This window comes from Bos javanicus, chromosome 12, assembly GCF_032452875.1.
Source record: "Bos javanicus breed banteng chromosome 12, ARS-OSU_banteng_1.0, whole genome shotgun sequence".
Lineage (NCBI taxonomy): Eukaryota > Metazoa > Chordata > Mammalia > Artiodactyla > Bovidae > Bos > Bos javanicus.
Genome location: NC_083879.1, coordinates 33,232,980 through 33,248,360, shown reverse-complemented (window position 1 = coordinate 33,248,360; position 15,381 = coordinate 33,232,980). Strand labels below are relative to the sequence as shown.

Here is a 15,381-nt window from a genome sequence, read left to right as displayed (position 1 = left end):
TGATGGCCACTCCATTTCTTCTGAGGGATTCCTGCCTGCAGTAGTAGATATAATGGTCATCTGAGTTAAATTCACCCATTCCAGTCCATTTTAGTTTGCTGATTCCTAGAATGTCAACATTCACTCTTGCCATCTCTTGTTTGACCACTTCCAATTTGCCTTGATTCATGGACCTGACATTCCAGGTTCCTATGCAATATTGCTCTTTACAGCATCAGACCTTACTTCTATCACCAGTCACATCCACAGCTGGGTATTTTGCTTTGGCTCCATCCCTTCATTCTTTCTGGAGTTATTTCTCCACTCATCTCCAGTAGCATATTGGGCACCTACTGACCTGGGGAGTTTCTCTTTCAGTATCCTATCATTTTGCCTTCTCATACTGTTCATGGGGTTCTCAAGGCAAGAATACTGAAGTGGTTTGCCATTCCCTTCTCCAGTGGACCACATTCTGTCAAATCTCTCCACCATGACCCGCCCGTCTTGGGTTGCCCCACGGGCATGGCTTAGTTTCACTGAGTTAGACAAGGCTGTGGTCCTAGTGTGATTAGATTGACTAGTTTTCTGTGAGTATGGTTTCAGCGTGTTTGCCCTCTGGTGCCCTCTTGCAACACCTACCGTCTTACTTGGGTTTCTCTTACTTTGGGCGTGGAGTATCTCTTCACGGCTGCTCCAGCAAAGCGCAGCCATTGCGCCTTACCTTGGACGAGGGGTATCTCCTCACCACCACCCTTCCTGACCTTTAATGTGGGATAGCTCCATAGCTTTGAATATATGGACCTTTGTCAGCAAAGTGATGGCTCTGCTTTTTGATATGCTGTGTAGGTTTGCCACAGCCTTACTTCCAGGGAGCAAGCGTTTTTTAATTTCATGGCTGCGGTCACCATCTGCGGTGATTTTGGAGCCCAAGAAAATAAAATCTGCCACTGCTTCCATGTTTTCTTCTTCTGTTTTCCAGGAAGTGATGGGACTAGATGCCACGACCTTTGTTTTTTTAATGTTGAGTTTTAAGTCAGTATTTAGACTATATTTCTAGACATGGGCCTAGGTACACTCTCTATGCTGCCTTAGTACTTTTGCTTGCTTATTATTTCTGTGTATAATAGTACACACACCTAGTTCAGCCTGAAAAGACGGAAATTCTGTCATATGTGCAACATGGATGACCCTTGAGAAAATTATGGAAGTGATAAAAGCCCGTCACAGAAGGACAATCCTATGACTCTGTTGATATCAGGTATCTAAAACAGTCAAACTAACAGAATTATCAAGGAGAACAGTAGGTGCCAGAGGCTGGTGATGGCAGGGGGGTGGGGGGGGGTGGGGGGGAAGCTGTTACTCAGTGAGTAGAAAGCTTCCGTTATGCAGGATGAAGACGTTCTAGAGATCTGCTGGGCAGCAAAGGTCCTGCAGTAATAGCACTTTATTGGAGATTGGAGACTTAAAAGTTTGTTAAGGTGCTAGACCTCATGTTAAGTGTTCTTATCATTATTGGCGGGGAAGATGTTATTTTAAACTAACATGAGAGAGTGAATTATATCTTTCAAAATAGAGTAAAATCATCGTATTATGGAGGTAGCACAAATGACAAAAGTCACTTCAAATATATCTCATTAATTCATCTACTGTTCACCAACATGTCTTTCAGCCCAGAAATGGAGTTTAGTGTCTCACTGAGTAAGTTAAATATTTGAAGAAGAGAGTTCTTTCTTTATAGTGCTTAAACTTATTCTCTGTGTCACACTCATGAGATTGTTGTACCTTTTGTACTTCTTAGAAATCTGAATCTAACAACATGTTCAAAACATCACCTGCAATATAGTGATGAACAGGAAGAAGGCGTTGGCAGTTTTGCTAAACTGCAGATACAAATATCGAGGGAGAAATGACCACATGCTGTACTTGGCTGTGCTGTGGGTAGAAAGGTAGAAAGTTAACCTTCTGAACTCAGGAAACATCAATGGAAAACAAAATTTGGTTACAACTCAGAAGTGGATAAAACATTGTTTTAAAATGCTGTGCCTTTTCTAGAGATACTGTCTTTTTTCACAGCATTCATTGTTACCTTTAAAAAAACCCAAGGTAGAAGAAAAATTTCTCCACTTCATGAAGTACTGTGAATACATAGGCAGATGTGGAGAACCAGGGATCTGAAAGCAGAGAGCAGCATGCTATCTAGACATATGCATGACTGAATCCCTTTGCTGTTCAACTGAAACTATCACAAAATTGTTAATCAGCTACACTCCAATACATAGCAAAAAATTCAAAAGAAAAAAAAATAAACACATGCAAATGAGAAGATAATAAGGAACACAACCTGGTAATGAGCAAAATTTTGATATATAAAAATATAAGTTCTGTTCAGAAAGAAAGCACTACAAGACTGAAAAATGATAAGCAACTAGGAAAAATATATTTGTAGCACATAGGAAAAAGAGGCTAATATCTCTGGTATACAGTGAGTCTTTAAAAACCATTAAGCAAACAACATTTACCATAATATAAAAATGGATCTAAAGCATAAACAAGTAATTATCAAAAGAATAAATACAAGTGGCCAGTAAACATAAAGCAAGCAAATAAACCTTTACTAATCAAAGGAATAAAAACAAAGAGAGGCTTTCACATCTCACACCGATGACTGAGTGACTGAGCAATCCCAGCATTATCAGCAAGGACACAAGGAAACATGAGCTCTCAAACTGATGATGTAGGTGTAAACTGGCATCATCGCTGGTGAAGGCTATTTAACATGTATAAAAGTATAGACAGTGTGTCTTCTGGTCTAGGATAGCGTCTAGTCTATTTGAGCTGCTGTAACAAACATACCATAAACTGGGTGCTTATAAACAACCAACATTTATTTCTCACAGTTCCAGAGTCTGGGGGTCTGAGATCATGGCACCAGCAAATTCAGTGTCTGGTGGGTGTCCACTTCACCACCGACATTCTCAGTGTAAACTCACATTGTGGAAGGGGCAAGGCAGCTCTCTGGGGCCCTTTTATAAGGTCGCAAGTCCACTAATGAGGACTCTGCCCAAATGACCCCATCATTTCCCAAGGGCTCCACCTCCTAAAACATCACATTGGAGGGCTAGGATTTCAACATATGAACTTTGGGGGAATTCAGACCATGACAGAGAGATGATAGGTAGATGTGACTGGTTTAAAAATTTTAGCTCTGCTGCTGCTGCTGCAAAGTCGCCTCAGTAGTGTCCAACTCTGTGCGACCCCATAGACGGCAACCCGCCAGGCTCAGCCATCCCTGGGATTCTCCAGGCAAGAACACCGGAATGGGTTGCCATTTCCTTCTCCAGTGCATGAAAGTGAAGGTGAAAGTGAAGTCGCTCAGTCGTGTCTGACTCTTAGCGACCCCATGGATTGCATCCTACCAGGCTCCTCCGTCCATGGGATTTTCCAAGCAAGAGTACTATAAATCCAAAAATATAAAGAATCAAATTCTTCAAATATCTTTGTAAAATCTATTGAAGTATGGTTAATTTAAAAAAATGTGTTCTGGGTACCTCACTTATCTTTAATACTTTCTTCTTTTCATATACTCCTTATATTCTTTATTATGTTTGGATTTGCCAGATATTATGCATGTTATTTTACCAAACTTTTGGAGTTTTTAGATAGGAAATTTAATATTTCTTCTTTTAATTCATCCTCATCGAATTTGAAGAATTCCCTAGGCAGGATGTTTTTGAAAGACTCATGAACTAAATAGAATTAATAATTAGCAATCCAAAACTGTTCTTCAAGTTCATTACATTTAATAACTTTTAAGACTATTGATATATAAAATAATTTTATAAATATTAAAGCCAGAGCCAAATTTAAAAGAAGTTAAGTTTCTTCATCATGTGTCTTTTAAAAATCAGATGTTTATTCTCCCTTCATTTAGGAGGTTATCCTCCAAAGACCCAGTATTATGGTGGTGGGTTTCCAATTCTGTTTTCCACCAGGTGTGGCCTTAGGTTTGAGTTCCCTCCTCCCACTGAGCACGAAATCTGAAGCCCTAAGTCACTAGAACTGGGCAGGTGTCCTCAGAAACCAGCCACATCAGCATCCTTGACCTCTTTGGGTTCCTGCTTTGCCTTCATTTTTGGCTTCAGAGATATCCTCTTTCTCTTGCCAAGTCAGTGATGTACATTTTTAAGCTCTTTGATTAGTTAGTTAATAGTGAAAAAGCTTACTGACTACTGAGCTCATGTATCCAACCTCTGGCCTTAGAGCCTGGTTTTAAAAAAATAAAGAATATATGTGTATGTGTGTGTGTGTGTGTGTGTGTATACGTATATACACATATATATGTGTGTGTGCGTATGTGTGTTAGTTCCTCAGTCATGTCCAACTCTTTGCGACCCCATGGACTATAGACCACCAGGTTCCTCTGTCCATGGAAGTCTCCAGAATACTGGAGTGGGTAGCCATTTCCTTCTCCAGGGGATCTTCCTGACCCAGGGATAGAACCCAGGTCTCCTGCATTGCAGGTGGATTCTTAACCATCTGAACCACCGGGGAAGTTATAAACATATATATGAAAAAAGTCCCTTTTAGGCTTTCATCTAAACTGCCTCTGCAGAGTTTCAGTACTCAGCTCAGTGAATTCCTCAGGAAGCAGAACTCTTCCTAGCTACTGCTCATTCCCCAGTGGGTGATGTTGGTGGGTGGCTCCCCTGGCAAGGGCTTTCCCCTGCTCCCTAGCAAGTGGTTTTACTAGAGCACATTCAGCTGGTGGGTGGGTGCCTGTGAATGGGGACAAGTCAGAGCAGAGAGCGGCTTCAAGAAGCCTCGAAGGGGAGGTGGAGACAAATCCTATTCTCTGCAGTGAGTTCCTGCAGGTTCAAGAATGCTGTTCTAGCCTGGAGCATCCACACACAGTGTTGTTTATTGTGGAGAAGACCACAGCCTCCTTCCTCCTTCCTCTCCTCCTACTTCCACAGTCTTCTCACCTGATGGAGTTTTCACAGAAAGCGTTCCTAAGGGGTTCGTTGAGGTAAATGGTGCGGCCCATTGGTACGTCTGCTCCTTGCAGAGACTGCCTCCAGCCCATCTTTTCCTCCACCTCTGACAGCCCCCAGAGAAGCGAACGGGTCCTGTGACAAGAAGGCACCAAGATATTACATGGAAACTCAGGTGAAGGCAAGCTCCAGGGAGGGCAGCGGGGACTCTGTGTGTGTGTGTCTGTGTGTGTGTGGAGGGGTCACACACAGCCTCTCTTGAGTACCCTGGGGAGGACAGCGTTCTTTGCCTCCAGGGATCATGACCTGGGCCAAGAGAGATAGGGCAGCCTTCCCCTGCTGTCCTGCATGGAGGGGGCAGCCAGACTCCTCCACAGCTCACATACCCCACCCCTCCCCTGCCCTAGAGGCTCTGGGTGGGCACAGGGCCCAAGAAAGGGGTGAGGGACCATGAATTAGGACCCAGCAGCTGGACCTAGAAAGAGGTGGAGGCAAGAGACAGAAGAAAGAGAAGCAGAGGGGGGTATGGGATGGGTGCTCCCCTGAAGAGTGTCTTGGCTAAGGAGCAATGGCTCCCAGATCAGAAACCTGAACCCTGACCAAGATGACCTTCATCTAGACTAAAGTCCAAACAGGGTGTCTTTCTGCCTGCAGGCCCTTGAAGTCACTTTTCTTTTTTCTAAAGTATTCTCTTTAGATAACCTGTAATTGTAACTAAACTTACTCTATGCCCTTTTAAATGTATGTAAATCTCAAAAGACCTTTACCAACTTTAAGATTCAGGGAATCTTTCTCAAGGACCTGGGATATCTCTGAAATGCAATCATCCAGGACCATAGACTCCTGACTTCAGCTGACGCCCTGCTCAAAGCTGGAAAACTCCCTCCTATTGTGAAAGGGGAGAAGCTGTACTTTTTCTTTGGGTAAAGTGAATGTTCAAACCCTGGATTGTCCATGATCCCCCTCTTCCCCACCTCAGCTCTTAAAAATCTCTCTCCAGTCCTTTGTGTCAGCTGAGTTGAGTTCTGTCTCCCTTCTTTCTGTAAGAGTCTTGAATAGTCTTCCTTGCCTATGTAGCTTTCTTACTCAGACATCTACTAATTGAAGAAGAAGGCAGGCTTTTGACCAAAGGGCCAAAGGCAGCTTTGTTTGTGGTGAGAAAGAGAGGCCAGCTTGGGGAGGGGCTCTGGCCTGTGCACCATCCACATGGAGAAAGTAACTGTGTATCTGTCCATAGCCCACATTGCCCAGATTTGTCAAAATTCTTTCAGCTCAGGGTTAAAGTAGATGTTCAGATTCTCTGCCTCAGGGATTGGACCCTCATAATTGTAGCTTAATCTAGGTATTTCTCTTCCCACTTTCACTAACAAAGTATCCATGAGTGAGGGGAAGATACAAGACAAACACAAGAAAAGAGGTGACTGACAGCTAAGCTGCTGCTGATGGAAGTAAACAAAGCTCTGGGTCTTCACCCAACCAGAGACCTGTGTCATCAGGGCTACCTCGTAAAGCCTGCTGACCTGCAATCTAAGGGAAGGTTGCCAGTGGCCGACTGTTCCCACGGGGAAGGGCCAAGCCTAAGGCGATGCCCCTGCTCACCTCCTTCCTCAGCAGGTACCTGGGCTGGAGAGTGGTCCAGGAAACTGAGCAGCAGGAAAAAGTGATCCAGCACAGGATCAATGCAAAGTCATGCAGGCTTTTGCCCAAAATATGACAAAGTCGAAGGAACAAAAGACAAAGGGAATTGTGGTTTGCATATCAAAAGAATTAAGTAACAAAACACATAGAAAACGCATCTGCTTTAAAAGAAATTAAATACAGCCATGATGAAACAAGAGCTCAAAACAAATCATTTTTAAAGTGATAATAGAGACTTTCCTGGTGGTATAGTGGTTAAGACTTTGCCTTCCAATTCAAGGGGTGAAGGTTCGATTCCTGGTATGGGAGCTAAGATCCCACAATGCCTTCTGGCCAAAAAACCAAAGCATAAAACAGAAGAAATATTGTAATAAATTCAATACAGACTTTAATAACGGTTCACATTAAAAAAATCTTCAAAAAGTAAAGTGATAATAAAACTTCAGAAGAATTTTCAACTGACCTGAAAGAGCTCAGGGAAGAAATGAAAGAGCAAAATACCTTAAGAAAATGAAAAGCTACATTGAAGCAACTCAAATAATAACTGAAGAGAGGGGGTGTGCTGCACATACTACAGAAAACTAAGCAAGATGAAATTTGAAAGAGCACAGAGGATAAAGAATTGGAGAAAAATTATAAATTTAGGACAAAGTATATCCAATATGTGTATATTTGTTGTCCTTGAAAAAGAAACAAAAAATGAAAAAATTAACTAAGCAGTTACTAATGCAAATAAAAAAATACAAATAAAAATATTCAAAGCCATGGTAGAAGAAGCTTGTTATTAAAGACGTTTAAGGGGTATGACATGATTAAGGAAAATCTGATACAAAACAATAAATGCCCAATGCCAAGACACTTCCTGACAAAGTCTGCTGGACTTTAAGAATAATGAAAAACAGATCATTATTCTTTTTTTTTTTAAATCATTATTCTCAATCAAAAGCTAGTTTATTCAATGCATTTATTTGGCTGTGTGGGGTGTTGGTTGCATACTGGGGATCCTCCCTGTGTCTTGTGTTGTGCAGGCTGCGGACCGCCAGGGCTCAGTTGTTACAGCAGACAGGTTTAGTTGCCATGACATGCAGGATCTTAGTTCTAAGAATAGGGATCAAACCCACATCCTTGCATTGCAAGGCAGATTCTTAACCACTGGACCACCAGGGAAGTCCCCTGAAACCAATTTAATCACCTACAAAGTTTGGAAGGAAAGGGAATCCTGGGGCCACACTTATACTCTACCACTGAAACATTCAGGCCAGAGACAGAAGATTGAATATCCCACCAAGAAATGAATGAAAAACTTTGGTAATCAAGACTAGTAGTTAAGCAGTGATTTATTTAGACACAAAAGTAAGGCTTTAGATAATGGTGGGCAATCTTATTGTGACCAAACTCTCTACTGAAACATTTTAAAATGCTAAAAAAAACAATTTTTTTTTTTAGTTTTTTGAATGCATTGAATAGTCAAGATAAGAGCTATTATTGGGCAAAAATTCAGTCAAAAGCAAAAAGTCCAGAAAAATAGGTGAAAAAAAAATAAAAAAGCACTTTTTCCAAGAAGAAATTTGCAAAGTCCTACTAAAGTTAACTATAGAGAAATAGAGGGTATATAAATCAAGGCTCAGGTCCTGAAAGGCTTAGGGAATCTGAAAGAACCCTATGATCACACAGATTCATCTCCTGAGGAAGAAGAGAGAAAAAGGGAAGAGGGAAAGAGAAAGGAAGGGAGGGAGTAAAGAAGGAAGGATACAGAGAACACAGCCTGGGAGGCTATAACTTCTGGTGGGCTGGCTGTCTAGCAAAATAACCCAAACTGGCATCACCAGAGTTGAAAGAAACCTCAAGCTTCATTTAAAAGGGTTCAGCACTGGTAGGGCTAGAAATGACTGAAACAAATAGGAGTCCACTCCAAAGAAAAATACCATCATCCTAAGCCTCAAAAAATCCCCACAAATTACTTATGGAGGGGAAGGAGTAATATACAGCCAAAAAAGGAAGCAAAGCAACATAAATAATCAGCATTATGAATAAAAGATGGCAGAAACTACCCACTAAAGATTTCAAATGCTTGAGTTAGAAGGTACAGATTTCTTTAGAAAGAAAATAACCATATTAAAAAAAAAAGATAAGCTTTAACATACCTATAAGGAGAGAAACTATGAGAAGTAATCCAACAAGTGTGAAAAAGAATCAGACAAAACCTCTATAAATGAGGAAAGTCATAGTCAAACTTAAAAATTCAGTGGACAAATTTGGCAGCAGATAGGCTGCTGCTGAAAGTGAAAATAATAAGATGAAATAGAGATCTGAGAAATTATGAAAAATACAGCTTGGGGAAGGGAATAGATGGAATATACATAAAGAAATTCAAGTCAATAAAGTAAAATGATCTAACAAAAATTTAATTGGAGTCTCACATGGAAAAGAGAGGAGGAAAAAAAATGGAGCAGAAGCAACATGTGAAGAACCAATGGCTACGACTCTTCTACAAAAGCAAGAAAACCAACAAATATTTATAAGATAAATAAAAACAAAATCATACGTACACATGCAGTAAATACAGAAAACAAAAGTCAAAGGGAAAATCTTAAAGTTAGCCACAGAAAAATAAGAGGGGAAGCAGGAACTCTTCCCAAAATATTTTATGAAGCCACATTATAGTGATACCAAAACCAAAGTCATTACAAGAAAAAAATGGTACAAAATACTTTATAAACATGGACACAAAAATCTTTAGCAAAGTATTTAAAATCTACCACTATGCAAAATGAGTATACATCATAATTTTTATAGGTGGAATTGTGTTTCCCCACCAAAGGAAACATTAATATATTGACATCCTGACCTTGGAGTAGTACCTCAATGTGATCATATTCAGAAATATATTGTCTAGATCTGTTTGGGCCACTATAATAGAATTCCACAGATAGGGTAGCTTATAAACAACAGAAATCTGTTTCTCACAATTTTGGAAGCTGAGAAGTTCGAGATCAAGACACCAGCATGATCACGTTCTGATAAGAACCATCCACCTGATTCATAACTGGCGCATTCTGTGTTCTCACCTGGAAGAGGGTCTATGGTGCCTCTGGACCCTCTTTTATGAGGCAATAATGCCATTGATGAGAGCACCACTTTCATGACTAAGTTCCTTCCGAAGGCCCCACCTACAAATACCTTTGGGGGGTTAGGATTTCAACATATGAATGGGAGGCAGGACACAAACTTGAAAACCATTGCATAAGTTGTTCGCAGATTTAACTAAATTAAGATGATGTCATTAGGATGAACCCGAATCCAATGTAACTAGTGTCCTTATAAAAGAGAGAAATTTGGGCTCAGAGACAGACACACAAATAGAGGGAAGATGTGCAGAGACAGAGAATGTCACGTGAAGATGGACGTAAAGAATGGAATTCTGCTGACACAGGCCAGAAACCAAAAGAATGAATGATCCTTCCCTACATGCTTCAGATCTAGCATGGGCTGATGACACCATGATTTCAGACTTCTATCCTCAAGAAACATGAGACAGTAAATCTCTGCTGTCCTAAATCAGCAATTTTGTGGTACTTTCCTGTGTCAGGAAACTAATGATAACCATGTGGGGACTGGTTCAAAATTGGGAAAGGAGTACATCAAGGCTCTATATTGTCACCCTGCTTACTTAACTTACACGCAGAGTACATCATGCGAAATGCTGGGGTGGATGAAGCACAAGCTGGAATCAAGATTGCTGGAGAAATATCAGTAACCTCAGATATGCAGATGACACCACCCTTATGGCAAAAAGCGAAGAGGAGCTAAAGAGTCTCTTGATGGTGAAAGAGGAAAGTGAAAAATCTGGCTTAAAACTTAACATTCAAAAAACTAAGATCATGGCATCCGGTCCCATCACTTTATGGCAAATAGATGGGGAAACAATAAAAACAGTGAAAGACATTGTTTTCTTGGATTCCAAAATCACTGCAGATGGTGACTGCAGCCATGAAATTAAAAGACGCTTGCTCCTTGGAAGAAAACCTATGACATACCTAGACAGCATATTAAAAAGCAAAGACATTACTTTGCTGACAAAGGTCCAAATAGTCAAAGCTTTGGTTTTTCCAGTAGTCATGTATGGATGTGAGCGTTGGACCATAAAGAAGGCTGAGCACCGAAGAACTGATGCTTTTGAACTGTGGTGTTGGAGAAAACTCTTGAAAGTTCCTTGGACTGCAAGGAGATCAAACCAGTCAATCCTAAAGGAAATCAGTCCTGAACTGGAAGGACTCATGTTGAAGCTGAAACTCCAATACTTTGGGTAGTAATGAGAAGAACTGACTCATTAGAAAAGACCCTGATGCTGGGAAAGATTGAAGACAGGAGAAGAAGGGGATGACAGAGGATGAGATGGTTGGATGTCATCACTAACTCAATGGACCTGAGTTGAGCAAGCTCCAAGAGATGGTGATGGACAGACAAACCTGGCATGCTGCAGTCCATGGGGTCGCAAAGCATCAGACATGACTGAGTGAACAACATGTGGGGTTAAGGTTAGGGTTAGAAAGCAAAGTTGAATCATTTGAAACCAAAATAATGAAACTCGTCAAAAGACTGAAAAGCCCGGTGATAATGTCAGTAGATATTGAAGAACTATTTGACAAAATTTAACATTAATCAATAAAACCTCTCAGCAAACCAAGAAAAGAAGGAAATTTCCTCAACCTGACAAAGGATTTCTATGAAAAACCTGCAGCAAATATCATACTTAATTGCCAGAGACTGAATGCTTTCTCTGTAAGACTGGAGACAATACGAGGCTGTCCTTTCTCACAGTGTCTACGCAGTGTTGTACCGGAGGCTTTAGTCAGTACAATAAGGTAAGAAAAACAAGTCAAAAGGGAAAAATAGAACTGTATTAGAAAACAACATGATGGCCTCTACAGAATATTCTCAAAGAGCCTACTTTACAAGTTGTTCTGGTGTGATGTGTAAAGAATTTGGGAGTCAAGACTTTTATCCTTACAAATTAAAAAAAGCTAAACAAATTGAAAAACAGCTCTTCTTATATCCATAGATAGATAATCTCAAAAACCTAAGAATGATGTGAAAATGATACGTTACTGTTGTTCAGTTGCTCAGTCATGTCCGACTCTTTGCGACCCCATGAATCGCAGCACGCCAGGCCTCCCTGTCCATCACCAACTCATTAAATCATTTATGTAAGCTTTAAAATACATAACTACAATATTAGATCCTGCCAGGTTCCTCTGTCCATAGGATTCTCCAGGCAAGAATACTGGAGTGGGTAGCCATTCCCTTCTCCAAGGGATCTTCCCAATCCAGGGATCAAACCTGGGTCTCCTGCATTGTAGGCAGACTCTTTACCACTGAGCCACCTGAGAAGCCCATAAAAATGATACATCAGATCAGATCTGATCAGTCGCTCAGTCGTGTCTGACTCTTTACGACCCCATGAATCGCAGCATGCCAGGCCTCCCTGTCCATCACCAACTCATTAAATCATTTATGTAAGCTTTAAAATACATAACTACAATATTAGGTCCTGTTTATAGATCTATAGTTATAAATGTGATTTTAGAAATTAAAAAAGGACTAAAATCATGTAACAGAGCACATCCCTTAGCACGTACCCATTGCTGGGCATCATTACTCAGCACCCTGTTACCAGGCAACAGGTCCTCCTCAGCCATTGGTCAGACCCTTGGTGGGCCCCATCCACAAGCAACCAACTGTCAATGAGGAGCCATTAGAGAAGTGACTCAGTCAACAGTTGGTGGTGCTGTGGTCCTCAGGTAGAGAATGAGGTAAGGGGCAGATCCCTGCCTTCTCCCTGAGACCCTCCAGCTTGCCTAGCCTTGGGCCAGAGGGTGAGCTGGGGGGAGAGGGAGTGGCCAGCGAACAGGCTGGGGGCTGTGTCTTGCAGGGCTCCAGAGCCCTTGCCAGGGCCATCCATTGGCCAGGACTAGGCCTTGAGGCAGCAGTGAACCTCTCTCTCATTACTGTCTATGTGACCTCAGTGGTTGCGGCTGTCTGCCTGGGTCATAGTCTGTGGGAACTGCCCCCACTTTGTGGGAGGCCTGAGGAGTCCCAGGGCCAGTTGAGTTGGGTGCCTGTCTCCCTCAGGGATGACAACTGGGCAGGGTCTGGGGACCTGGCCCTAAGGGTGCTGCCAGCTGAGCTCTGCCTCCTCTCAGCCAGGACCAGGACCTGGGAGGGCAACAGCTATGCTTGGGACCTGGCTGTTTCTTGTCAGGACAGAGAATAACATTTGTTTGGTAGAGGTTTACTGGAACATCGTCACCTGACCATGAACTGGCCTCAAAAACAAGGATCTGAACTCTGCAGCAACTGACAAGGCCCCTCCCTCACCTTTCCTAGAAAAGGGCTTTACTGAAAGCCTTCAATAACTTTGGGGTTCTTAGTGCATGAGCCACCCATCTCCTTGTGTGGCCCTGTAACAAACCTTTCTCTGTTCCAGACTCCAATGTTTTAGTATTGATTGGCCTCACTGTGCCTTGGGCACATGGATTTACATTTTTGGTAACAATCATGCAAAGTACACTTATAATAATCATTGCTTTGGGTGGGAGGTGGGAAAGGGGGGACAGGAGGAATGAGCCTAGAGGTAATGGTTAAAGGTGGCTTTTACTTTGCTTTATCCTAACGATTCCTTTTTTTGAAAGAATGTAAAGAGAAAATCCTGGAAGCAAATGTGACAAAATGATAAAGGTTGTTTATTCTATAGGGTGAAAATAGAGTGATGAACTTTGTACACACATCATCACATATCTCATAGCGCTAGCGTCCACTTAACAGTGACAAGTCACACACTAGAGTATGTTTAAGCAATATGTAAATTACAATTGAATCCATCATCTCAGTTGATTATTTCTCTGGCCATTCACACAGGACCCTGATTGAGCTTCTCATCACCTGCCCCATGATACCTGGAGGGCAAGAACCTGGGGTGAAAGGGGAGCAGTGGCAGACTGCCAGAGCAGAGCAACCAGACCTGACTGAGTTCAGTTACTGTAACTGCTGCAGGACAGCTGCCAGGCTTAAAGGGGCAGCAAGCTGAAGGAAGGCACTGCAGAGTTACTTACCAGCCTCAGGCCATGGGGACCACTTAGGACCACTTAGGACCTTGAAAGGATTGCTGATCCTTTCAAGAAAGATCTTGAATGTATGTTGTAGCTCAGCACAAACAGCTGTAATCCCCGACTGGCCCCTGGCCTTCGCCAGGAATGAGATGAAACCTCCGCAGCTGGCCTCCGAGAGTTCTGACAATTGTGAGGGCTCAGCGCCTTCCCTCCATGCTGCACTTCTGAGATGGGGTGGCCAAGCTTCTCATGCTTACTCACTCACAGACTGAAAAGGAGGCCTTCGACACTTAGAAGCCAATTCACCTTTCTCCTAAGTGGTGAAAAAATACATAATATACCTTATCGATGAGTGAATGCATCAGGGTAAGACAATACCTCACTTAACATGACATAAAGTAAATTTGATAATTGATGATTTTTGCCAGGATTGGTGTAGCCTAAATCATTGTTTCTCAAACTGGAAGATCTCAGGAACTCTTCATATGCAAAGAACCCAAGGAGCTTTTGTTTATGTGGCTTCTATCAATCAGTCTTTACCATATTAGAATCTACATAGGTACTGAAATGGAACAGGCCCTACAGTCCTGTTGCAGTGAAAAGGAAAAAAATAAAAAAGAGAGAAATGGGTTTTTCTCTTTCCCTTTCTGAGAACGAAGAAAATAAAGAGAACAGTGAGCAGACCTGAACTCACGGAAAGTGTTTTACTTTAACTGCTCCTAAGTCCGCATGCCTGCAACTAAGTTTGCTTTTCTGCCCCCGACTCAGCAGGAGCTACACTTCACATCTATTTTCCTTTGGTTCTACATGCTAAATACATCCTGTATCTGGTGTTGACCCTTACAACCCTTCCCCCTATAGTTACATCAGAAAGAAGGCCGCAGAGGCATCAAACCGCCAGACCCAATTACTGGGTTACTGATACCAGCCTATGACTGTCTTTGAAACAATGCAAGAGGAAGAAATCAAGATCCGAACACTTTTGTTCCTCATCACAACCCCTGACTTTGAACCCTCATCTTATATAAGCCCCTAGACTCCTCATGGTTGGGAGGCACAGTTCTTGAAGCTTGAGCATACTGTGTTGCCCTCTCCGCTGGCTGAGAATTAAGCCATCTTTCTATTTCCTCCAAACTCTCTCTGTGTATTTTTTATTTTGCTTTGGTGGGCAGAGAAAGCCAAGCCAGGTTCTCTAACTGCCTTTTGTCTGTGGAAAAGCTTTAGCCAAAGAATAGGTTTAATCAGAGAAGTGAGAACATGCAGAAACAAAGGGAAATAGTCACAGCAGACCAAATAACACTTTATTCATTAAGCATAGTTAAGGACCTTTAGTTCCTCCTCAAGGGCTATAATGTTCTGAGCCATAATATATGAGCTATCTTAGAGAATGAAACCCCCACCAGGTAGAAGAAGTTAACTACAAGATGACCAGACTATAACCATGATATAAGCTGCCACAATTCTGAGAACTGGCTTCAAAAAATGGAACCAAACCAACCCTGGAACTAAAACCTAACAGTTCTTAAAACAAGATGACACTGGTCAGACCACTGCATGACTAATTTCAAGATGACTGTCAGAACTGACTGCTATTTCTGCATGTAGCCCCATCCCGCAGCCTATAAAATTTCTTGCCCCCTGATTGTCAGAGGGGAGTTAGCCTT

At 41.9% G+C, this 15,381-nt stretch overlaps 1 protein-coding gene across 3 annotated transcripts in view; it reads right to left on the bottom strand.

Moving 5' to 3' along the window:
- The window catches only part of LOC133258393 (phospholipid-transporting ATPase IB-like), a 96,085-nt gene extending 83,653 nt beyond the window's left edge, over positions 1 to 12,432 (bottom strand). The window contains exons 1-3 of one of the 3 annotated variants that reach the window (XM_061434931.1): positions 12,248 to 12,432; positions 4,962 to 5,105; positions 1,812 to 1,911 (exon numbers count right to left, since the gene is read on the bottom strand). In XM_061434931.1, the coding sequence (XP_061290915.1) occupies positions 1,812 to 1,911; positions 4,962 to 5,105; positions 12,248 to 12,264 (261 nt within the window). In that variant the 5' untranslated portion in view covers positions 12,265 to 12,432. Of the gene's footprint in view, positions 1 to 1,811; positions 1,912 to 4,961; positions 5,106 to 9,575; positions 9,680 to 12,247 lie in introns of those variants that run through there. The other 2 variants (XM_061434929.1, XM_061434930.1) reach the window with 2 other exon arrangements.
- Between the last annotated feature and the right edge of the window lie 2,949 nt (positions 12,433 to 15,381).